This window comes from Ranitomeya imitator, chromosome 1 (genome assembly GCF_032444005.1).
Source record: "Ranitomeya imitator isolate aRanImi1 chromosome 1, aRanImi1.pri, whole genome shotgun sequence".
NCBI lineage: Eukaryota > Metazoa > Chordata > Amphibia > Anura > Dendrobatidae > Ranitomeya > Ranitomeya imitator.
In genome coordinates this window covers 706224193-706250698 of record NC_091282.1, presented here as the reverse complement: position 1 = coordinate 706250698, position 26506 = coordinate 706224193, and the positions used below count along the sequence as shown (strand labels likewise).

At 41.1% G+C, this 26506-nt stretch overlaps 1 protein-coding gene across 5 annotated transcripts in view; it reads left to right on the top strand.

The window, feature by feature from the left end:
• MIPOL1 (mirror-image polydactyly 1) overlaps nt 1-25813 on the top strand; it is a 516895-nt gene extending 491082 nt beyond the window's left edge. For 2 of the 5 annotated variants that reach the window (XM_069731912.1, XM_069731931.1), the window contains exon 12: nt 23863-25812. In XM_069731912.1, coding sequence (XP_069588013.1) covers nt 23863-23929 — 67 coding nt within the window. In that variant the 3' untranslated portion in view covers nt 23930-25812. Of the gene's footprint in view, nt 1-23862 lie in introns of all 5 variants that reach the window. The other 3 variants (XM_069731947.1, XM_069731940.1, XM_069731922.1) reach the window with 3 other exon arrangements.
• Nucleotides 25814-26506: the final 693 nt, after the last annotated feature.

Below are 26506 nucleotides of genomic sequence, written 5' to 3'. Positions count from 1 at the left end.
AGATGTCGTTGAATACGATTAATGATGGAACAAGTCTTGCAACATCTTTTTAAAGCACATTAGGCCACTTTCTGACACATTTGATAAATTTACCCAATAAAGTGTCCATATTCCCATGTCTCAGAGCATGTTCCTGTGTAAATAATGACATCATGTGCTTAAATGTGAAGTCCTCCAAGTATCAATCAATATGTCTTATTGACGTGATCAAAGTATCACGTTTTAATAGATCTTGCTCAGCAGGATATTTCCACCCACATCATTATAATGTTAGTAATGAGTTCCCTTACTATGCTCTCTGTGCCTTAATTATCAGGGCCTGGAGCTTAAAATGTTATTAATTAAATTTATGTTTCATTTTTATATTATTACTCTTCTTCATCAAGTAATAAATTTATTACAACTAGACCTGGTAATGCCATGCTTGTTCTTTCTACAATCATGGCCAAAAAGTTTTGACATTAATGCAAATTTTGATTTTTACAAAGTTTGCTGCTTCAGTGATTTTCGATCTTTTAGGCCGGCGTCACACTTGCGAGTTTTACGGACGTAAGAGCGCAGAATCTACGTCCGTAAAACTCGCAAAAAATACGGCACAATTATTCTCTATGCCCCTGCTCCTATTTGCCGTATTTTACTGATCAGTATTATACGGCTTTCTACGGCCGTACAAAATCGCAGCATGCTGCGTTTGTCACCGTACTGCGCAAGAAATACGCCAATGAAAGTCTATGGAAGCGTGAAAAATACGGATTACACACGGACAAGCAGTGTGACTTGCGAGAAATACGCAGCGGTGTTAGAGAGAAAAGCCGGTAATTCAGTGCGGTGTACAGTAAAATCACACTGACAGCTTACAGTCCAATAGGTAGAATAAATGTGTACACATAGAATAGGTATATATATATATATATATGTCAGTGAGACACATATATGTATATATATTAATATTTATTCCAGCGCTATACAGCTTGAAAGCCGGTAATTCAATTACCGACTTTTTCTTTCTCCTTCCTAAAACCCGACATGATTTGAGACATGGTTTACATACAGTAAACCATGTCTTCTCTCCATTTTTTTTGCAGATTCCACACTACTAATGTCAGTAGTGTGTATCTGCAAAATTTGGCCGTTCTAGCTCTTAAAATAAAGGGTTAAATGGCGGAAAAAATTGGCGTGGGCTCCCGCGCAATTTTCTCCGCCAGAGTAGTAAAGCCAGTGACTGAGGGCAGATATTAATAGCCTGGAGAGGGTCCATGGTTATTGCCCCCCCCTGGCTAAAAATATCTGCCCCCAGCCACCCCAGAAAAGGCACATCTGGAAGATGCGCCTATTCTGGCACTTGGCTACTCTCTTCCCATTCCCGTGTAGCGGTGGGATATGGGGTAATGAAGGGTTAATGCCACCTTGCTATTGTAAGGTGACATTAAGCCTAATTAATAATGGAGAGGCGTCAATTATGACACCTATCCATTATTAATCCAATACTAGTAAAGGGTTAAATAAAACACAAATACATTATTTAAAATTATTTTAATGAAATAAAAACAATGGGTGTTGCAGTATTTTATTCAACGCCCAATCCAGTCACTGAAGACCCTCGTTCTGTGAGTAAAAAAACATAATAAACCAACAATATACTTACCCTCCGCAGATCTGTAACGTCCAACGATGTAAATCCTTCTGAAGGGGTTAAAACATTTTGCAGCAAGGAGCTTTGCTAATGCAATGCTACTCCTCGCTGCAAAACCCCGGGGAATGAGTCTAAATATAGATCAATGAGCTATATTTAGCTTCATTTGCGGTGAGGCGCCCTCTGCTGGATGTTCATAGATCGTGGGAAATTACCTAGAAAGCTCCCAGGCTTTCTAGGTAATTTCCCACGATCTATGAACATCCAGCAGAGGGCGCCTCACCGCAAATGAAGCTAAATATAGCTCATTGATCTATATTTAGACTCATTCCCCGGGGTTTTGCAGCGAGGAGTAGCATTGCATTAGCAAAGCTCCTTGCTGCAAAATGTTTTAACCCCTTCAGAAGGATTTACATCGTTGGACGTTACAGATCTGCGGAGGGTAAGTATATTGTTGGTTTATTATGTTATTTCTTTCACAGAACGAGGGTCTTCAGTGACTGGATTGGGCGTAGAATAAAATACTCAAACAACCATTGTTTTTATTTCATTAAAATAATTTTAAATAATGTGTTTGTGTTTTATTTAACCCTTTACTACAATTGGATTAATAATGGATAGGTGTCATAATTGACGCCTCTCCATTATTAATTAGGCTTAATGTCACCTTACAATAGCAAGGTGGCATTAACCCTTCATTACCCCATATCCCACCGCTACACGGGAATGGGAAGAGAGTGGCCAAGTGCCAGAATAGGCGCATCTTCCAGATGTGCCTTTTCTGGGGTGGCTGGGGGCAGATATTTTTAGCCAGGGGGGGGCCAATAACCGTGGACCCTCTCCAGGCTATTAATATCTGCCCTCAGTCACTGGCTTTACTACTCTGGCGGAGAAAATTGCGTGGGAGCCCACGCCAATTTTTTCCGCCATTTAACCCTTTATTTTAAGAGCTAGAACGGCCAAATTTTGCAGATACACTCTACTGACATTAGTAGTGTGGAATCTGCAAAAAAAATGGAGAGAAGACATGGTTTACTGTATGTAAACCATGTCTCAAATCATGTCGGGTTTTAGGAAGGAGAAGGAAAAAGCCGGTAATTGAATTACCGGCTTTCAAGCTGTATAGCGCTGGAAAAAATATTAATATATATACATATATGTGTCTACTGACATATATATATATATATATATATATATATAGACAGTATATATATATATTTTTTTCTTTTTGGGACACATGGATCACTTCTATAGCGGTATGTTGGTTTTGCAAGCCTGCGAGAAAACCACGCAGTACGGATGCCATACGGATTACATACGGAGGATGCCATGCGCAAAAAACGCTGACACACCCTGCCTACGGAGGAGCTACGGACCACTATTTTCGGGACATTTCAGCGTATTACGGCCGTAATATACGGACCGTATTTTCATACGCTGAGTGTGAAGCCGGCCTTAGTCAGATGTGTCTATGGTTACTGAGGTTCAATTGTAAGAATTTCAACTTGATGTATTTTCAAAAAGTTTATAAAAACTCAATATTTAGTGTTCCCGATGTTTGAAAACTTTTGCCCTTCACCCTGCCACCTGGATATCAACAGACATCCTTTCTTTTCTAATCAGTGCTTGGGGTTTATCACAATTTCTGGATTTTTTTTTTCCACACGCTTTTTGAGGATTGACCACAGGTTTTCAAATGGATTGAGATCTGGGGAGTTTTTGGACCATTGACCCAAAATGTCAATGTTGTTTTCACCGAGCCACTTAGTTATCACTAATGTGATATCACATGCCTTGTGGCATGGTCTCAATAAAAGCATTGTTCATCAGCAATTTGCTCCTGGATCATTGAGAGAAGTTGGTCTTTGAGGATGCAAAGGACTGGGATACAGTTATTTTCTCTGATGAAAAAAAAAAACATACCGTATATACCTCAAAAGAAAAATTAATCAGTTATAGGCCTTGGAAAATAGTAATGAAGATAAAAGGAAGAAAATGGCTGCATCCTTAAGGTGTTGAAATAGCATCTGGCCGCAGCATTGTTACCAAAGAAAAAAATGTAGATCGAAAGGCTTGGAAAAGCGCCATGAAAAGTGTTGCGTTCTTCAGGAAAATGCTATGTGAAAAGTGTTTTTATCCTGAAGGGAGCGTGTACTTTATCGTTAATAACAGATGATAAAAATAAAGTAATGTATTAATCTATACATAAATATAATATATGTTAGAGCTGGTAATCTTCGGCACGTCTCATGGCACGGCGCTAAATGTTCTACCAAAGGACGGTTCACAGCAGTTTCAAATTAGAGATTACATTTTTAATTTTTTTAAATGTTAACAAATACAGTAGACGTCTAGTGTCCATACTGTTCACGTCGGTGTTAGGGGGGGGACATTTTGAGGAGAGCAGCATCCTAGACTGAAGCTATTTGGGGGGAATGCTTGCACCTCAAGCCTGTGCTTTGACTTTACTCAGTTGTCCGCAGGGCATTGAGCAAGGGGGTCTTCTCTTATAGGGAATGCAAGTTCCACAGGGCCCTTAAACACACACTAAAACAAAGCCCACCCACCGTCAACTTCACACAATGACCTTAAGACAGAAGAGTCGCTGTCCTTTATACACCGAGCTCCTGCCTATAGACTGGAGATGCTCAAACACAGAAACATCTGTTTCACTGTGGCTTCTACCATACAGGACAGACGAATAGTGACTTTGAGACGCGTCGGCTGGGTGTGAAGTACATACAGCTTGGCAAATGCACATCAAGAGGGGGGGCAGGTTAAAACCTGGTTACCTTTTCCTAACACAGCTGTGACAAGTATGTTGCTTCTGAGAAGAATCAGTGTCGGAAGCTCAGAAAGCACAAAGAATTTAGCACCAGGGTGTAAGAGGGATGAGGGGTCTGTGAAGTACTGGGATTATCATAGAGCCGGGCAGAGAGTACACAAAACTCTTTTCAGCTCTGCCGGCAGTCAGCAAAGTCACATTCTGCCTCGTCCGCCATCAATCTCTCTTGAATGTGGCATGAACGGAACAGTGTGCCCACTTAGAGCAGAGAAAGTACCTCTTGTCTGTTTATGAGGAGACGTAGGATAACTAAGATGATGTGTGGGACCTCCATATATCTTAGAGACTTCTTTCAAGGGTCCATATAGTTGCCAAGTCCAGGTGAAGGGGTTTTCCCTATGCTCCTGTGATATCGGATGGATTCTTAGAGGGATTTTATAGGAGGTCATATATTATGCCCATAGAGACATAGACATGTCCTGTATACATAGACAGTATGTTGACCTTTTCGCCCCTCTCCATGTAGCCACGATCCCCGGGAAACGTGGTCCATCTAGTCTCTGATATGTTCTAACTTTACTGCTGACTTTTCCCACACTATCTAAAATCTTGATCTATTCTTGTGCTCATTCTTCTGCACCTACTAAACCATATTATATCTAGATTATGGTGCCAATTTTTCCTTGATGCTATACAGAGAACGTTCCTCATGTCTTTGTGAATATGATTCCAGCCCAAAGTGACTGTTCAAACCAAGCACAGTGCACCCTTGGTGTGGCCAAATCATTCAGCGCACCTTCTTACCTACTTGTTTCTATTTACATTTACCCTTCTCTCAATCCTTTACCACCAAAGCAGGAAATCAAGGAAGAGAAGGGTGGCGGTAGATGGAAAACAAGTAGGTGGAAAGGTGCACTGAACTACTTGGCCTCATCAAGGGTACACCGAGCGTCTGTGCTCCATCTAACAAGTGTCTCCTTTGGACAATGCTTTGTTGTTAGAAGGTTGTCTTAGATGGAGAGATGTGCCCTTACTTAACCTTTCCCTAATGTGTATGGGGGTCTTTATAAACAGATTGACTGAACCCAATGTTTCCAGCCATATACTGAGTGTTCAGACACTCCCTTAACAGATTATGTCAGGTGGAAGATAGAATGGACTTGTTATATTTCAGTGCCCAATCCTTTAAGTCTCCCGTAGAAGCCTGACAGCAGCTTACTCTACAGAATGGAAGGGATAGAACTAAGCATCAGTACATGTATAAAAAAGGCATGGGTATACTAATAGATCCCATACTGCACATGAATCAAGTGCAGCAGTAAAAAAGGACAAACGCAGTCCTGGGATGTATTAAGAGAAGCATAGAGTCTAGATCACATTAAGTAATTACTCCCCTCTACTCCTCCCTAGTCATGCCTCATCTGGAATACTGTGTCCAGTTTTGGGCACCACATTTTAAAAAAGACATTGAAAAACTGGAGCAAGTTCAGAGAAGAGCTACCTGGATGACGAGCGGACTGCAAAGTACAGTTGTGGCCAAAAGTATTGACACCCCTGCAATTCTGTCAGATAATACTCATTTTCTTCCTGAAAATTATTGCAAACACAAATTATTTGGTATTATTATCTTCATTTAATTTGTCTTAAATGAAAAAAACACAAAAAGAATTGTCCTAAAGCCAAATTGGATATAATTCCACACCAAACATAAAAAAGGGGGTGGACAAAAGTATTGGCACTGTTCGAAAAATCATGTGATGCTTCTCTAATTTGTGTAATTAACAGCACCTGTAACTTACCTAAAATTCCAGCAGAGCATTATAAGAAGCTCATTAATTGTTACCGGAAGCGGTTGGTCGCAGTTATTTTGGCTAAAGGTTGTGCAACCAAGTATTAGGTTGAGGGTGCCAATACTTTTGTCTGGCCCATTTCTGGAGTTTTGTGTGAAATGATCTATGCTTTGCTTTTTGACAAATTAAATGAAGATAATAATACCAAATAATTTGTGTTTGCAATCATTTTCAGGAAGAAACTGAGTATTATCTGACAGAATTGCAGGGGTGTCAATACTTTTGGCCACAACTGTATGTCCTAAGAGGAACAGTTAAAGGATCTGGGAATGTTTAGTTTGCAAAAAAGAAGGCTAAGAGGAGAATTAATAGCTGTCTACAAATATCTGAAGGGATATCACAGTGTAGAGGGGTCATCATTATTCTCATTTGCACATGGAAACACAAGAAGCAATGGGATGAAACTGAGGGGGAGACGATACAGATTAGATATTAGAAAAATGACTTTGACAGGGAGGGTGATCACTGAGTGGAACAGGCTGCCCTGAGAGGTGGTGAGTTCTCCTTTAATGGAAGTCTTCAAACACAGGCTGGACAGACATCTGTCTGAGATGGTTTAGTGAATCCTGCATTGAGCAGGGGGTTGGAAACGATGACAATGGAGTTCTCTTCCAACTACATTTTATGATTCTACTCTTCTCTCCCCATTGAAAAAATCTGCACCCTTAACCGAGCGCTCATGTATATGGCAGATTCAGCAGTTGGCTAAGCAAGTGTTTGGTCAACAATTATCTAAAAGTGTACAGGCACCTTTAGCCCAACATATTTCAAGACGTATGGTGTAAAATGTTAAATTTAACATGAAATTAAAAATGAAGAAAAACTAAATAAATTGTTGTGCTTCTGTTTGCACAGCGTTCTAGCCACCTGACCGCTGCTGCTAATCACAGGTCTCAGCGACCATGTGACCAACGAACGGGATGTCACGATACGCAGGAGTGACGGCAGGCGAGTGTGCCTTATTTTGCCATCAAGGCATTATTTATTTTGAATGCTTGATAAGTTTTTCATGGAGCTGGACAATCCTTTTAACACAGTCAAGAAGAGTTCATTGTGGATGCATCTGTATGTTTATTACAGGGTGACTGGCTGCTAGATCCCAAAGATAGTAAAAACATTGGGTAAAATCTGAAAGCAAGCAAAAAAAAAATATAATTTAAGAATCATTTCCAGCAGGCGTTGATGCACCTTCTGTATCTGGACATAGCAATTGTAGCAGGAATAACACATCAGGTGTTTACATTGCCGCCTGCGTTCACGGGCACAATACAAGATTTGCTTCTCGTTTTTTCTTTGACTAAACTACTTCCCATATAAAACATTTTGTTTTAGTCCTTTTTGCCCCTTCCCCAAAATAATATGCATGTATGTCATGGCAGTCACGATCACAGTGAATAGTTTAACGACTGGTCACAGTGCTGCTGCCCAACGTTCAGAGATTATAGGGAAGGTTTATTTCCCGCAGATGAAATTTAGAAAGAATGTTTGAAGGTTAATGTAGGATTAAAAATAGGTGAAAATGTAATAAAAAAACAAAACAAATTTTTTTAATAAATAAAAAGTGACTAAATCGTAAAATCACATGGGCATACTTTGTGACTAGCAAACAGGCTTAAAATGAAACAAAGTGGTGAGAACGGCTTTTTAGGCAATCCCATACTTTTTTTTTTATCACTAAATGTAACTCTATACCGTGTTCACATGCAGCGTAAATGCCGTCGTGTTTTCTGCAATGTTTATTTGTACAGAACCTGTGTTGCGTTTTATTTAGCGCAAGCATACCACAAAATCTCCGCTGCAGATTTCGCCACGGATCAGTCCTGTGCCGCATTTTAACTTTGCCCATCGCAGAGGAGCAGTGAGTTACCGAATCTATTATGTGCCGTAACTTTCTTTTAAACAAAATCTGTCACCGCGTCTACATTGGTTGGTAAACATCGGAGAGAATGAGCCGTTGTTTCTTTAAGCCTCCGATCCCGGCTGAGACTTTCTGCTTTTTATGAATACATATTCCTTTTCTAATCTGTAAGTGAGCAGCGCGCAGCAGAAGAGGACGTTGTATACTTTGACATACTATGTAAATATGCTTTTTTAATTCTGGATGAAGCCTACGATCACTCGACCTAATTTGTTTGTGCTTTCGGTCTTACTAAATATTAGTCTTGACTTTACAGCCATTTCCCTCTGCCAGACACTCGCTTTGTGTCTGAAATATTCCACAACAATCACCTTCCGACCAGCTCCCTCCGTGGAGTTTACCCAAGTATGCGCCGTATATTTTGCTACTGATAAATCAATAGTACTGTGTTGTAATGTGTAAACTTCCAGCTGTAAACGACTTATAAGCAAACTCCAACCACAGGTCGGGCTTGTCACCCCTGATCCTGTTGGCTTGCTTTAAACATCATCTATGTGTCAGCAGAATGGAGTGAAGTTGACAGACAGGGCAAACCTAAGCCCCACGTCTACCCAACAGGATATTTGTTTTGTTATTATGATCTGATGGTTGGACATCCCTCTATCATACTGGTACCAGTGACGTCAACAGTGACATCTGGTCCAATCGCGAGAGTAGAGACCATAAATTCAACCACTGTGATGGCCATGAAAGAAGCAAGCCAAGCCCAAGTTGGTTCCATCGTCTTCTGCTCCTAGGTGGCAACTACGTCTGCCGCTCTACCCTACCAAGGGGAACTGTATTGCTGCTAAGAAAAGGGTTAAGGAATTTGCCGGCCGTGGAGGAAGATGTAAACACGAGGCTCTTCTTTTCATCATGGTAAAACTAAACACCACAGTAGGAGCCAACCCAAAAAACAAACAATGTTAAAAAATGAACCAGACACAAAGTATGGCAAGATTACATGACCAGGTATGGCTATAGACATGTGTTCAGTACCAGACTATAAAGCTCTTAACTGACTATATATTAAAGGGGTTGTCCAGTCATCGGTGGGTGTCACATAGTTACAACTAGGTGAAATATATTCACAAACATTGCTCAATAAAGTGCTGTATACATCCTTCCTATATGGAGGGTAAAGTACCAACTATCAGCATATACCTCACATGCAGTGTGACCAAAGAAATAAAGTGATCTCCACTATGGTACTCATATAAAAGACAATTTTATTTAGACCAAATATAAAACATGTAAAAATACAATAAACTACATGCAAAGAAAGGTGCTAAATCCACAATCAGGGACTAAGCTGCCATAGGCATACTCTAAACAACCAGGATAAGCACTAGCATTTATAAGCCAAAATTGACCACTAATGAGAACAGCCTAAGTGTATGTGAAAGTCACCATCACAAGAGCTATGGAGGCAATGCAAAAATGCATCTACTTATGTACAAGTCTCCTGGAGACCTCCAGAAGAAGCGAATGCGAAACGCGCGTCGGGGCAGAGGGACGCCGGGGCACTCACACAGGACGCACAGCAAGGTACTTTATTTTCATCTACATTTCCCACTATATGTGTGCCATATAGGTTTTCAGTTACCATTATTTGTGAGCTGGATGGCTGTTAGCTTCTCCGATTTAGGAGACTTGTACATTAATAGATGCATTTTTGCATTGCCTCCATAGACTCATATGTCTGGTTATGGAAAAAGGACAATTTCGAGCCCCAGCTGTCACACAAATCTTATATTACAATGACCAAACTTTAAACTTTCTATTGTTTTTATAAAACATCCAAAAGGTCCTGACGTACAGTCACAGCGCTGTCTCCAGACATGAAACTGCCGAATGAATTTCTGATTGAACAAGCCATTCGTCTAGTAGTCTTTTCCTCCAGATTTTGTAGCTCTGGTTTTGTTTCCTTCTGGGGAAGGAGCTAATTTGCATACAATTTTTTCCATGTAGCATAACAGATAAGATTCTAGTATAGAAACCTAATGGATCCATTATCCCACAAACCAATGAGATCTGTTAAAATCCTTTAAAAAAATGGATCCATCATAAAAGCCAAGAACCATTGTGAACACAGCCTTAACTAGATCCATCAGTTAACCATTTTGCTTTCTCTATGATTTCCATGGTTCTTATCCCACTGATGTCCCTGGGTGGCAAATGTGTCTGATGTGGGATTCATAGTGGGTGATGTATTTCTGTGTTAACGTGACACACAAGAGAGCTTCTATGCTTTTTCTTGGCAAATTCACCAAATGCCTTGGGCATCAGTGTTTGCACAGTATTGTATTAATTTTACTATTTTCTTTTCACTCGTCCTTCCTCACGTTAGATTGTGGGGTTTGGAGACAGTACATTGCCCTCGGGGCGCCATCATAATTAAATAATCGCCATAGGATGTAACAGTGTCATGCAAATTATGTACTGTACATTCACTGTGTCGCTGGGGAACACTTTATTTTAATGCGCACATCCAACATCTTATTTTTTATCTATTATCAATTTAACCGACAATAAAAATATTGTGCTTTATGGCATTGGCCGCCCCTATCGGCATTTGTCAAAATTCTACTATGGAAAGTGATTTACTACTTGACAGTCGTGGATAAATTCCCCCATAGCTTATAGCAGAATATACAGCAGTTATCTCAGTATAAAATGTATAATCTGCTGTCTGAGCCTTGTTGCACCTGGCAAAGTGGCCACAGCACCTGAACCCAGGCAGAGAGTGAGTACAGGGGTGGCCATTTAAATGGAATCTCTCACCATCTAATACAGAGGCAGAGATCCTGATTCCAGTGATGTGTCACTTATTGAGCTGCTTGCTGCAGTTTTGATAAAGTCCCTGTTTATCTGCTGCAGATCTACTAGTTCTCAGAATGCTGAGCCCTGTATAACCCCACCCACACTGATTGGCAGCTTTCTGCCTATGCACAGTGTATACAGGAAGGTACCAATAAATGATGGGGTTATACTGAACTAATGAATATAGAGGACTACATAGCAGCAGGTTGACTAGTCCTCTAGTGATAATCTCCTGCTGATAAAACTGTAATTTTATCAAAACTACAGCAAGCATCCCACTAAGTGACACATCACTGGATTCAGGGTCTCTGGCCCTACACTATGTTGCTCTCAAATTAGATGGCAAAAAAATGGTTCTGAATAACTCAAGCGTTAATCTGTAAACTGCCAGGCTAGCTTGCCTGGCCTCTTGTGTGACTCCTGTAAACCTGAGTGGACCTGCACAACGAGTGGGCATGCACAATCATTTTGTTGTTTGTTTTTTTAAATCATGAATACCGCTCTACATTTGCGTTTGTCTGTCAAAATGGGGGTCAAGGAATGCATTGCTGTTAGGATAATGGAGAGGGGGATGCACAGTTTTTGTAGTGTGTTGATTGTGGAGACGCATAGGTCTGCATAGGCACTGTGTGCACAAAACTAACAAAGAGGTTACTTGCAAAGTTGCTTTGATTTTTATATTCGATTCATTACAACAATGTTATCTCCATGGAGTACATAGCCATTAAGGAGGCGTTATAGTTCTTACCTGCATTACTCTGTCCGGAATTTGTAATGGGACAAGGAAACATGGTAACCTCCGTAGGACTTCACTAAAATGGCGCCAGTGTGCCCATGCGTACTCAATCCATAAGCCTCTCATTGATGAAGGCCTCTCATCACTACCAACACTTGTCGATGATGTTATGGAGACATTTTCTCCCCCGACACGCGCCGGAGATGAGTGCTGGAATCGATGCACCTAGGACATGGGGGCAATTTCGCATGCGCTATTTTCACTGGTCCAAGCGTAACTAACTATATGTATATAAGGACAGCAAGAGGAGATAGCTGGCACACTCCCCTTGAGAAAGCACGTGGGCGAAACGCGCGTCGGGGTGGTTTGCCGTGGTGTCTGTGACCGGGTACTCCACATTATGAGTAAGCATGGAGCTTGTAACAGTGCCACATGTGTGGTCTAAGTGGTCTATCCTTACAACACATTAGAGATACATTTTTGCAAATGTTTGTTTGTAACTATATGACGATTGGATGACCTGTACTAGGGTCTAAAGTGCCATCTTTGCCCTATATTACATTCTTGACTTACCACCACTGCATTTCTTCTATACTTGGCATATCCTCTTTGTTAAAAACCTCATGCATATGTCTTTTTCTGGTGATATTTTTTTTTATATTCTTGTTCAATAAACTTTATTGATTTTATTTTTTGGTGTTAGGGGTTTATGGATACTTTGTATTCATCTTTAGCTTATGGAGAGTGTAGGAGGGATGGATGACCAACTCTGTGGGTAGTCTACTAGTAGCCATAGTGGCTGTACCCGAGATCCTCCATAATCAGATATAACGAATAGCATTTGCCAGCAGCGGAAGCCTTAAGAGCTCATATTAGCCAGGGATTTAGGTGAAATGCTATTTAATACACATCATAGGCATTATTAAACCTCCCATATGTTACCCTTAGGTCTATTCTTTTAAAAAAAAAAATTGCCAGTGTTTGAGTTTAGCAGAAATACACACGGAAAAATATCTAAAGACAAAATTATGATCACTTAAGGGTTGAAAAAATAATTTATAGGAAAACTCGCGTGTTGAAAAAATGGATTAAATGCACGGGCAGAGAGGAAAAAAAAGCACTGATGGAATTTGCAGTGAAGCGGAACAGAGATTAAGAAACGGCAAAAGCCAAAAGGAACAAAAAAAAATGACATTTTTTGGGCCAAGTGCTCTGCTGAGGTTTAATGGTTTGCATTTTTTTTTAGATTTTATTTCTATACATGAAATGCAGGTACATGCAGAGGCACGCGGGACCCCTGGCCGACTTTCAATAGGAGTTTGACTTTAAGAAAACTAATCTGCTCAAAGTAGAAGGGACGTTTGTAAAACTTGGCAGACTTCTCCGGAGTCTCGGATGGCTGTGATCTTTGCTGCATTTTTATTTGTTAAATGTAATTTAACCTTATTGCTAAATGTCAAGATCTTTTAGCTGTCATATAGATTTTTTTTTTTAGAAGTTAAAAAAAAACCCCTTCTGCTACCACTTCTTTGGATGATTTGGATTTTAGCTACTAACAACCTGGGATAAAGCTTTTGGTCAGAGTATACAGAGACTTGTCGACTTGATGTGAAATTACGACTAGGAGATGTGGTTTTAGCAAGTGACGTAAAAATGTAAAAAAAACATAATATTTTTTAATTACTTTGTTTTATTCACCCTCGTCCAGATATCTGCTTGCAGTCAGTGAATGGTAATATTTGACGGAGTGAACATATCAAGGGTTTTGTGGCTGTTTTCTGGGTTCAAAAAGTTGTACATTTTTGTAGCTTATCGTTTTTGCTTAAAAAGAACCAAATAATGTCTCCTTGTGCTATTAAGTTGCACATATGGGGTTAGTCTGCAGGTTAATAGCATTCTAAAGATGTCCGGCTGCCACACAGAACCTGGCTACCGGGAGGAAATTAAGGTTCCGGCTTTCAGTCAGTCAGCTTTCAGTCATAGAGGCGCAGCTTCAGTCACCACTGGCTGTGAACATACTGCAAGAGTTTGACATCTTGTCAATTCCTCAGGGTATGCTCGCAGCTGCCGCTCACTGTATACTGAGGGGTAATTGAAGTCGCGCCTGTATGACTGAAAACTCATTTTCTCCCGGTAGCCTCTATCGTCAAGTTCATTTCTTCCCATTAGTGGGGTTTTCAGTGTGGCAGCCGGGCAGCTTGAGGACACTATTAACTTTCAGATTAAGAGCGTTTGGGGGCATGACATCTTCCCTTTAAAAAAAAAAATTATGAGTTTTTGTAATCATACAACATTCTAGACACTTGTGTAATGTGGATGTGGTTAGCTAGCTAAGGCTGGTTTCACACTTGCGTATGGCAGAGCTGTGGAGGGCTGCGTAGTTCCTCCATTAAGCCCCGCCCACTGCCGCATGCGTCCTGCGTATCTATCTTTAGCATTGGGTACGCAGGCCATGCGAATGTATGCGGATGCCTGCCTATGCGTCGTTTTGATGCTGCGCCGAACTGCATTGAACGCTACATGTACAGTGGGGCAAAAAAGTATTTAGTCAGTCAGCAATAGTGCAAGTTCCACCACTTAAAAAGATGAGAGGCGTCTGTAATTTACATCATAGGTAGACCTCAACTATGGGAGACAAACTGAGAAAAAAAAATCCAGAAAATCACATTGTCTGTTTTTTTATCATTTTATTTGCATATTATGGTGGAAAATAAGTATTTGGTCAGAAACAAACAATCAAGATTTCTGGCTCTCACAGACCTGTAACTTCTTCTTTAAGAGTCTCCTCTTTCCTCCACTCATTACCTGTAGTAATGGCACCTGTTTAAACTTGTTATCAGTATAAAAAGACACCTGTGCACACCCTCAAACAGTCTGACTCCAAACTCCACTATGGTGAAGACCAAAGAGCTGTCAAAGGACACCAGAAACAAAATTGTAGCCCTGCACCAGGCTGGGAAGACTGAATCTGCAATAGCCAACCAGCTTGGAGTGAAGAAATCAACAGTGGGAGCAATAATTATAAAATGGAAGACATACAAGACCACTGATAATCTCCCTCGATCTGGGGCTCCACGCAAAATCCCACCCCGTGGGGTCAGAATGATCACAAGAACGGTGAGCAAAAATCCCAGAACCACGCGGGGGGACCTAGTGAATGAACTGCAGAGAGCTGGGACCAATGTAACAAGGCCTACCATAAGTAACACACTACGCCACCATGGACTCAGATCCTGCAGTGCCAGACGTGTCCCACTGCTTAAGCCATTACATGTCCGGGCCCATCTGAAGTTTGCTAGAGAGCACTTGGATGATCCAGAGGAGTTTTGGGAGAATGTCCTATGGTCTGATGAAACCAAACTGGAACTGTTTGGTAGAAACACAACTTGTCGTGTTTGGAGGAAAAAGAATACTGAGTTGCATCCATCAAACACCATACCTACTGTAAAGCATGGTGGTGGAAACATCATGCTTTGGGGCTGTTTCTCCGCAAAGGGGCCAGGACGACTGATCCAGGTACATGAAAGAATGAATGGGGCCATGTATCGTGAGATTTTGAGTGCAAACCTCCTTCCATCAGCAAGGGCATTAAAGATGAAACGTGGCTGGGTCTTTCAACATGACAATGATCCAAAGCACACCGCCAGGGCAAGGAAGGAGTGGCTTCGTAAGAAGCATTTCAAGGTCCTGGAGTGGCCTAGCCAGTCTCCAGATCTCAACCCTATAGAAAACCTTTGGAGGGAGTTGAAAGTCCGTGTTGCCAAGCGAAAAGCCAAAAACATCACTGCTCTAGAGGAGATCTGCATGGAGGAATGGGCCAACATACCAACAACAGTGTGTGGCAACCTTGTGAAGACTTACAGAAAACGTTTGACCTCTGTCATTGCCAACAAAGGATATATTACAAAGTATTGAGATGAAATTTTGTTTCTGACCAAATACTTATTTTCCACCATAATAAGCAAATAAAATGATAAAAAAACAGACAATGTGATTTTCTGGATTTTTTTTTCTCAGTTTGTCTCCCATAGTTGAGGTCTACCTATGATGTAAATTACAGACGCCTCTCATCTTTTTAAGTGGTGGAACTTGCACTATTGCTGACTGACTAAATACTTTTTTGCCCCACTGTATATATATATATATATATATATATATATATATGTAGATCGAATATCGATGTCTTGTTTTGGTTTTTGCAGACATATGATCTGCAAAAAAACAGAGTCATGTGAACAGCCCCATAGACTATGAACAGTATCTGTTTTATCAATGATAAGGATAGTACGTTCCTGAAAAATGATGCTCCCAATTTAACATACATCATGCGAAAGTTTGACGCAAATAGCCACAACACAACCACAAGCAAACATGGCTTCAAAAATTCCCCTCATGATGCGTTGCGTTTCCTCCTACTTTTTCTTTTTTGATGCTGAAAACCGGCCCTTATTATTATGTCCGTGTGACACAGTTTGAACCTCTAAGTGTATTAGAAAGGTTCCAAACGTATCACGAGATAAAGATTTACTTACAGAAATCATCTGTAAAAAGGAATCTGTCAGCAGGATTCACCCCTCAAACTATTTATAAGAGCATGTAGCTCTTTCAAAGACAAGTCCAGTAATATATTTACACTAGATGGTAGCATCAAGTATTCTAGAATATGTATGTACAGTATGTATATATATAGCAGCCACATAGTATATAGCACAGGCCACGTAGTATATAGGAGCCATGTAGTATATAGCAGACATGCAGTATATAGCACAGCCACGTAGTATATAGCACAGCCACGTAGTATATAGCACAGCCCACGCAATATATAGCAAAGCCCACGCAGTATATAACACAGTCCACGCAGTATATAACACAGCCCACGCAGTATATAACACAGCCCATGCAGTATATAACAGAGCCCACGCAGTATATAACACAGCCCACGCAGTATATAACACAGGCCATGGAGGATATAACCCAGGCCACGCAGTATAACACAGCCCATGCAGTATATAACACAGGCCACGCAGTATATAACACAGGCCACGCAGTATATAACACAGCCCACGTAGTATATAACACAGTTGACGTAGTATATAACAGAGCCCATGCAGTATATAACACAGGCCGCTCAGTATAAAACACAGCCCACGTAGTATATAGCAGCCACGCAGTATATAACACAGCGCACGTAGTATATAGCAGTGTGGGCACCATATCCCTGTTAAAAAAAAAAAAAATTAAAATAAAAAATAGTTATATACTCACCCACCGGTGTCCAGCGAAACTGTCCCGATGCGCGCGCTGCTGCCACCAGCTCCGTTCCCAGCGATGCATTGCGAAATTACCCAGATGACTTAGCGGTCTCGGGAACGGAAGCTGGCGGCAGCCGCGCGCGCATCGGCAGACGACGGAAGGTGAGAATAGCAGTTTTTTTTAATTATTTTTAACATTAGATCTTTTTACTATTGATGCTGCATAGGCAGCATCAATAGTAAAAAGATTGGTCACACAGGGTTAATAGCATTAACGGAGTGCGTTACCCGCGGCGTAATGCGGTCCGTTAACGCTGCCATTAACCCTGTGTCAGCTCTGACTGGAGGGGAGTATGGAGCGGGCATCGGGCACTGACTGGACGGAGGTAGGGAGGGACTAATTTTCGGCCGGACTGTGTCCGTCGCCTGGCGGCCGCAACCAGTCAGCGGTGTGGGATTTCCTTTACAGACAGAAAGACAGACGGACAATTATATATATAGATAGCCAGTCCGTTTCTCCATTACTGAGAAATCAGTGCTTGAACTGATATGCAAATGAGTCTGAAGAGCTATGGTAGATCGGAAGCCTCTGTCACTCCAGCTCTATTATCCACCCAGCTCCTCCTGCACGACTGATGTTTTTTTTGTCTGAAGTCACACAACATAGAGGCTGTCAGTCACGTAGGAGGCACTGGATTGGGGAATAGAGCTGGAGTGACAGAGGTTTCAGATCTACAAATAGATTGAGGGACCTGCCAAGACTTTTATGTGACATGACTAGGCAGCGGAGGTAAGGAGTAAGACACATAGGTAAGGTGTGTGTAAGTATGGAGCATAGATGTGTGTTAATGTAACAAAGCTGTGTGTGTACGCTGTGGGGACATCATATTATTTGTGTTGGGTGAGGGGGCTATTATATTCTAGGGTGCTGTGTGGATCATCCTACTCTGTGTGTGTGGGGGGCTTATGAATGGGGTACCCTGCTGTGCGGGAACACTAATGGGCTCACTAGGATTAATTCTTTGTGGGCAGACATAAGGGTCTGGGAGAGGTTAGGGTACTGGCTCAGTGTAAAATAAAAATCGCCTCTGTGCATTACTCAATATGTGCTCCTCTTTCTCATCTAATTGTTTTTTTTTTGCTTTCTACATTTATTTTATCAAAAGGATGGTTCAGGAGAATGGAGCGACTACAGTCTATAGTCCGTACATGTAACATAAGGGGTGGCGCTGTGTGGGCACAATATGAGTGTAATTTCAGGCCATCTTATAAGATGTAGGGCGGACGGCTTCTGTCACAGAGCCAGGGATGTCCCGTCCGTTGTTTGCATGCTCTAAGTATTTGTATAAACTGTTACTGCTACAGGCGTCTCCCAGTTAATTTCTATGGAAATAAGCGAGACCTTACATTTAGTCATTCATTTGCCCTGTGGCTGCCTGTTAATTAATGTAACCACAGGCCGGTTCACCGGCAGAAATATCACACATAATATGAACAGACATGGAGGTTGTCCTCTGACAGGTAGTTCAGAACTTTGCAATGACTCTTGAAGTCCATGCTAAAGGCATCTAAGATTTGTCCTGGGGGAGAGAACTGCCCATGTGTTTGTTCTTTGCTTTCTTCAGACCGTTGATACCTGACATAAGAGATCCTTAAGGCAAGGAAGGTAAATGTTACGAGGCTGAAGACTGAGATCTATAAGAAATTAGCTACTAGACACCAGAGTATGCCGGAAAAAGATACTATACCCAATACGGGTCCATTGAGTGTATTACACGCAGGACATCATCTGCAAGGAGTTTGTATGTTCTCCCCGTGTTTGTGTGGGTTTCCTCAGGATTCTCCGGTTTCCTCCCACACTCCAAAGACATACTGATAGGGAATGTAGATTGTGAGCCCACATGGGGACAGTGATGATAATGTCTTTAAAGCGCTGTGGGATTAATGGCACACTGATTTTTTTTTTCTCCACACCCATGTAAAGGCTATTTTCCCACAGATCGTATTTGCTGTGGATTCCCAGCAGCAGGGATCCCACAGTGATACCTACAGCAGTATTTACTCGTGTGGGTGCCATTGTGAAGAAGGCACATTTCACCCTTGGCATAGTAAAGCACCAAAACTCGCTCCTATATCTACACAGATGATGGCAGTGGATATATTTTGCAGCGATTTCTTAAAGTCTGATGTACGGTACTTTGCTGGCACCGTAAATCTCAGTGAATTTTCTGCAAGCAAATAGAAAGCAGAATCCAATGCTTGTTTGCACCTTGGGAGCAGAACCTAAAGTTCCTGGGACCCAGTGCAAAAGCTGTAACAAGGCCCACTATTGGCCTTCTCTGACTTATAATGCTCATTCCTTCTTGCAGGGGAATCTTTCCTCCACCTCTGCACACCTTATAGTTACCCCTCCACTTGGTTATGTTCGACATCCACCCCTGGGGATCAGGAAATAATTATTGGTTGTGCCGGATTTTGCCAGGAAGCACTAGACTGCATATATGGGCACACAAACCTGGACTGTAAATCCCTCTGATAACCGTACCATTGCATCCACCAAACAATTATGAATAATGGTGTGGCAACCATTGTCTACAGGAAAGCTCCAAATGACATAATAATGCTCATGGAGTAGGTATTGGTTCAGAAGTGCCCAAACATATGAGCCAGCTATGGCAGTTCACATACGAGTAAGTGTGCCACCCCGAGTAGAGTAACTGCTAAGGTGGATATGGTGATACTGCTCGCCATTATGATCCTGCCCTTTCTCCGTCCTACAAGCAGAAACTTATTAAATGCTATATCGTCCTGTGCCAAACTCTGCACAAGATCAGCATTGGAGAAGTATTGAACTAATTAAGAAAATAAGGCCCCTGCCATTGCCCATTCCATATTGTCACGACATGTCATTCAGCACCACTTGGTGACCCCAGTCTCCGAACTCACACGTGTCTATGATACGGGGTAAACATTTTTGGAATGTGTCTTTATTTGCAGACTCAGTACCTTTAATACTACAAGAAACGTTCTCCGCTGTCCCCCCACCCGTATAGGTTAAGCCTAACATATGATTGGCAACTACATTGTTGCAAAGGGGAAAGTGTGCTATGACTGGTGTATTGTAAGGCATTTTTGCACAAAAATAAGAGCAAAATTTGCAACTTTTTTTTTTTAACCAGAAAACTGTTAGAAATTGCCTAATCCATTTCTCTGGAGGTGCGTAATCCAGAACAGAGAAGCAACGTATTTCAATTGTCCCACAAGTATATTAACGCAAACATTGTAGTTCATAGTCAGGTATCTTTTTTGGACATGACCCGGACAGGTTTTATTCTCCTGGATATATCAAAATGTTTACTTTAATCAAAATATGCAGAGAAAGTGATAGGAGTAGAAAAGGGCAGATTTACTGATACTAATATTGTATAAACCGGATTATAGAGGCTGAAAATCCAGAAATATGTCACCGTGGTTCATGCTAGAAGATGAATTAGGCAAATGTGTCACGAAATGTCACCAAGGCCGATTTCACAAATCCCAACATTCATGGTCATGGATTCATGGATCAGAAGACCCTCGGCCTTGTCTGGATATCGTGGTCCATACACCGCTTGGGAATGTTGGCCGTGAGAAACCAGCCTATCATCCCACCACCTACTTACTTGTTTGCCTACTTTGCACCATTTTTTAGCATCTTCTTTTTGACACACATTGTGGTATAGAGTTTATCTCGAAATGAGGCACAAAAAATATGTCTAAAACTTGATGTGAAATTAACCGCCAAATTTTGTTGCATTTTCCGCACGCTCTAGGCTCAAACACATTAGTAGATCTGTCCCAAAGTATATTAAGGATAAGTTCACACATGGTATGTTTTCCACAATTTCTTTCTGCAGCGAAACCTGATTTCTTGGCAGGAAAGAAGCTGCAGAAAAAAATCAGGTTTTCCATGTTTTTTCTTGCAACGGGTTTTGCATGCTAGATTTGTCTCTTGTGCATGCTGATCAAGTGTAGTGTTGAAAAAAGGCCTATTCTATAGAATCAGATTTTTGCACAAAAAAAAAGCTTCAAAACCAGATTCATGGTGCGTTTTTTTCAGGGGTTTTGTTCGCCATCCATTCAAGTCACTGGGGAAAAAACGCTGAAAAAAATGCTGAAAGAAGTGACATGCTCTATGTCTGACAAAAACATGCAAAGCACAAAATACTAATGACAAAAACCCAATGTGTGTGCATGAGATTTTAGAAATCTCAAAGACATAGCTGTAACTGTAAAATGCAACTGAAAATTAGTATAACAAAAAGCATTAAAAAAAAGCAGCAAAAACGCCCAGTATGAACTTAGCCTAAAAAGTGGGAAAATTGGCACTTATTTATAGAGCACTAAAAAATGTAATTTTTAATTTAAAAAACACAAAAACCGACATATTAGTTAAATGTAAAGTTAAATGCATAGTAATGCATGTAATGTAAATGCGTAGATTTTGGTTGTCAATTGGTTTTCCCCTGCCCTTAACTTCAAGAGACGTTGACGAGACGAGCAAATGGCAGTATGTGCAGAAGAAGATCTGCATATTGCTGCCGGCTTTGCGCGTATCCTCCCTGTAACCCGGACTCTTCTGATAGCCTAAGGCGCTGCTATGTATTTCCATTTACCACAGTGAAAGTGACTCGACCGGTTTTAGAGAACTGCCATGCCCAAGTGCACATCTTCCGCATGTCTTGCACAAGCCATAATGCATGCCACCCGTCAGGGTCAGGGATGTGAGGATGTTTCCATCTGGATTGTTTTTCTTCTTTACAATACCCCACATAATGAATGTTAGCGCCGAGTGCTAATTCTGTAACTAACATAGATTTGGGAGCCACGTATCAGAAGTAAACTGCTACAACCTTTTTGGCAATATCTTCTATGGTGAAATTAGAGGTTTTCTTAATGTTATGTGGCCAATGACCGCACAGAGATTCAGATGAGGTCATATCCTCCCGCTAGTGTCTCTCATTTGCAGTGATGTCATCAAGACCTCGTGTGAATTCTGTCTGTACAAATAAGTGTTCAAACCAGGTATAGACACTTGGTGCACCCTTGGTGTGGCCAAACAGCTCAGTGCACCTTCCCACCTATTTGTTTCCATCTCCCTCCACCCTCCCCTGGTTCCACTATAGCCAGACCTGTTAGTCAAAGACGTGGAGAGTGGTTATAGATGGAAAACCAGCAGGTGGGAAGGTGCACTGAACTGCTTGGCCACACTAATGGTGCACTTAGCGCCTGTACTTGGTTTGAACAGCCATTTTGTGTATACAGACACCTTTTAAAGGGACTCTTTCAGCACAGAATGAATGTTCACACCAAGTCAAAGTGCTCAGTGCATCATGGTGAGGACAATTATGTAAATGCACTCTCTCACCTGCTTGTTTTCCCTCTATCTCAGGGGTAGAGAATCTTTTTTTCTGCCAAGGGCCAGTTGGATATTTATACCATCCTTCGGGGGCCGCACAAACTCCGCCCACAAAGTGCATCCTGACTCTGGCACTGGTGTCAGGACGTAATCTTTCATTGCATGCTCTTCAGTGTTCAGTAGCGAGCACTGTGTGTGTGTGCTAATGGAGCAAGAAGAAATTTATGAGCTGGTTGTAATCAAAATACACCTCCCTGCCCAAGAATGTGGTCCTTGAGAATCTGCTCAGGGGCCTGATAAAAGGTAATCGAGGGCCGTAAATGGCCCTGGGGCCCCTGCTCTATCTCCACCCTCCTCTTCTTTGATTGACAGCTCTGGCTTCATAGAGCCAAAGAAGTGCATAGATAGATGGGAAAAAATGGGTGAGAACGTGTATATAAATGATTGGCCCCGCCACGGTGCACCAAGCGCCTGTACTTGGTATGAACAGTCATTCTGTGCTGACAGAGACCCTTTAAGTGAACTAATTTTGACATCATGGATAGTGGCAAATTTACAGTATACGTAAGGACAACAGATTTCCCAGTTCCTACCTAAATCAGTGATTTAGGGTTTTTGTTTTTGGCGTCTCAGAGATGCAGATTGAGGCATTGAGGAATGCTATCTGGTAACAATGCCACGCTATCTTCTCCTCTGTTCATCAAAAGTAGCAGAAAAAGCACTAAAACAATCAAAAGAATGGTCTTATTAATTTGCATGGGAAAATAACCTGCTGCTCAAATGTTCAGGCTTTTGTGCGTCTTTTAAAGGAAATATTTTCGTAAAATCAACCCTCCTAAGCCGTCTATATGGCCATGCAGGTAATAGTAAGTGGAATAAAATGATACCTTGATATCTGTGATCTGATGTCTTATTTCAGAGAAATTCACATTTTTCTTATAAGCAAATGAGCTATTAAGATCTATGGGCTGGACATAGATCTCCCTGAGAATCTGCCTCCACAGCTTAATTTAAATGAATGGAGGCATTGCCAGTGTGAGACCTGTAATGACTGACAGTCTAATCTCCTGATCGACATGTCTCACACTGGTAACACCACATTTTATGTAAAATGAAAGAAAGTAGAGGGCAAACCTTTCCTAGTGTCAAGATCCAGAAAGTCAGATCTTCTGAATGTGATGTGCAGGGGTCATAAGGGTAAAGATCAACAGGAACAAGAATGAGCAATATATAGATGAAAGATACATAGTTTGGTTATCTTGTAGGGTTGGGATATCAGAATCCCCAATTTTTTTTAAAATACTGCAATATCAACTCAAATAACCAGACGTGTCTGCTAATCTGTAGTTTGTAACTTGTTTTACATTTTCTTTGCTTTCCTTTTTGTTCTCTACCTGCGACTATCACTCCTCTAATGTCTAAAATTGTATGGCTCATAAATGTAAAGCATAGACTGTTTTCTCAAAGGCTTTCTCAATTTCTTAACAGGTTGGAGCGCCTAGTTGAGGTCCTACGGAAAAAGGTTGGAGCAGGATCTGTTCGAACAATGATTTGATGCCACCATCAGTGGACCAGTCCACATCAAAGTATGGACAAGAGACTACATTGTCTAAATACTTGACAACACTTCATTTCACTTATCTGTTGGATTAGACTCTGTATTGTTAAACCAAAGATGCATTTATTCTAGGTGTCGCCAAGACTCCTTTGGAGAACTGTACAACATCTCAATGTGAGGCCAATCTACGAAGACCATGGACACCACCATCAACTCATTACTTCTCTATTCTTCAGAAGTTGATAGGAACCCTGCAGTCTTAGCTCAACATCATAATTCTTACATAGCTACACTAAAGTTATTAGCATTAACAAAGTCTTGTGTACATTGTGTTTGTTATCTATATATATTCATTTTTCAAAGCAGAGTTACTTCCTGGTGCCCCATCCAACACCTTCGTAAAAGGCCTTAATTAGAACAATTAAATAATAAAAAAAATTGGTTTTGTAACACTGAAAGGAGTTTTGATGGTTTAACTGCTCATCAATTTAGTCTCTAGGATACATGCATCATATAACTATGGTCAAGGACTGATTAGTATGCTATAAGATGCTCCAAAATCCACACTGGATGCTTGAGCATAATATGGCTCGTAGTGAGCGCATTACAATACAGGAATCCTTGTAGGAAAATATTAAATAAGAAAACCAAGAAAAAAAATTATCCATTTCATTGCTTTATAAAATTGTATACTTGGTTAATTGAACTACAATTATACTTTATTATTGTAAATGTGAAGCTCAACATTATAGACTTGAGCTGGCTATACAGAGACTTATGTTGGCCGAACCTGCCAATATCGATGGCTCTGGCCAACAGTCTTACGGTTACGCCGGCCGACTGATAGTTGGGAGACATGTTGATCAAACAGTTCCGACTTCGGACTGCCGATCACTTTGTTCTTACCGAGATAAAACTGCCAGCCAATGTGTCAGTCAGTGTCTTTTTCATAGGGAACACGGAGGCACTTGGCCAAATAAGCGTCCTGTGTAGAGGAGAGATGGCTGTTGGATGAACAATCTTTCGACTGACCGCCATCTAATGTGTAAGGTCGGCTAAGTTAAGTTATGTGTGCGTGGAAAAAAAATAAATAAATAATAATTATATATATATATATATATATATATATATACACACACAGACACACACACTGCCAGTGATACATTTTATGTATTTGTTACTTTATCTTTGCTTTTTCATAAATTACTTTAAAATGTTGCTTTTCTGGATGTTCAGCCCGGATTTATCCGGCATCCTTCCGCTTATTAGGTTGTATAATTTGCATTTCGTGTTTTACTATAGTTTCATGCATATATGTAGACTCCTGTGTTACGATGTGCCAGAGGACAATGGTCACTTGTTCAGTTTTCATTGCACTGTATTGCAGGTTTAGACATATCTCCTCCAATAAAAGCCTTAAAGATGTTTTTAAGTGTGCAAACAACTCTTTAGGTGGCTCATTGTCCTTGTTTTTGGGTTGAGTGTGTGACGTGATGACCTTTTATATTATCTGTTCTTTTAAACCCTTCATATACTTAGGAGATTTATGGCCTCTTAAGTTCTGACCTTAACCCTATAACCTTCTGAATACCTGGATTAAGTGTATCGCAGAAACTATTCTAAAAGGGAACGCTGGACCGATAGCCAGCACTATAGTAGTCTATTTGTAGCAACACGCTAAGAAAAGCAGGACCATTGGTACAACTGCTGCTCACTGACCCACATTCCGTAATAATAAATGTTCTTCAGGGAGATAATTGTATCTATTATTATTTATAAATGTATGGCTTTGCGATAAATTGCCTACAGCGGAATTCAACCACGGTCCGAAAAAAGTTGTAATCCCCTTATTCAAAGATGTATCTCGGTTTTCCTACACCTAGTGCAAGAATTTAGTTTGATGCCCCCTCCCACCCCCAAGCACATATGTGATTTGCCCACTTAGTCACGTGCAGACAAGCTGTCCTTCCTAATTCTCTCAAAGTTCAGTGAAAATCTGAGAAAAGCAGGAAGAGAAGCTGGTTGTCACATGACAGTAAGTATGAAAATCACATGAGAAAAGCGGCTATGTGATGACAGCTGGAACCAGCAAGCAGAGCTGAATCATGACAGTGAGTATATCACACACTGTTAGGATTGGCTACAGGCCTTCACTTTATAACTAAAGGGCTTGTCCAGGTTTGAGATGAAAGTCTGCATTCACTCTAGGTGACTGTGACTGCAGGCTTCTGAATTCTCACAGCGCATGAACTGCACACTTTTAGGATTCACCCTTGCCGATGGCAAGAGCGGACAGTCATATGAGCATAAGTATGGGACATACATTCCTACTAGACATGTCCAGCCTCCCTCAATTCAATTTCAATGAGTGAGGCCACGCATGTCTAGTCGGCATGTGACCGCATGTATGTAAATCCCCGGCACCAGAGAATCCTGATAGTGAGCAGTGCACACTGTGAGAATTCAGAAGTCTGCAGTCACATAGAATGACTGAAGACTTATCACAAACTTGATGCTCCTAACATAAATAAAAATGAGAATTGGTCAGTGTAGAAAAAAATTATTTACATCCAG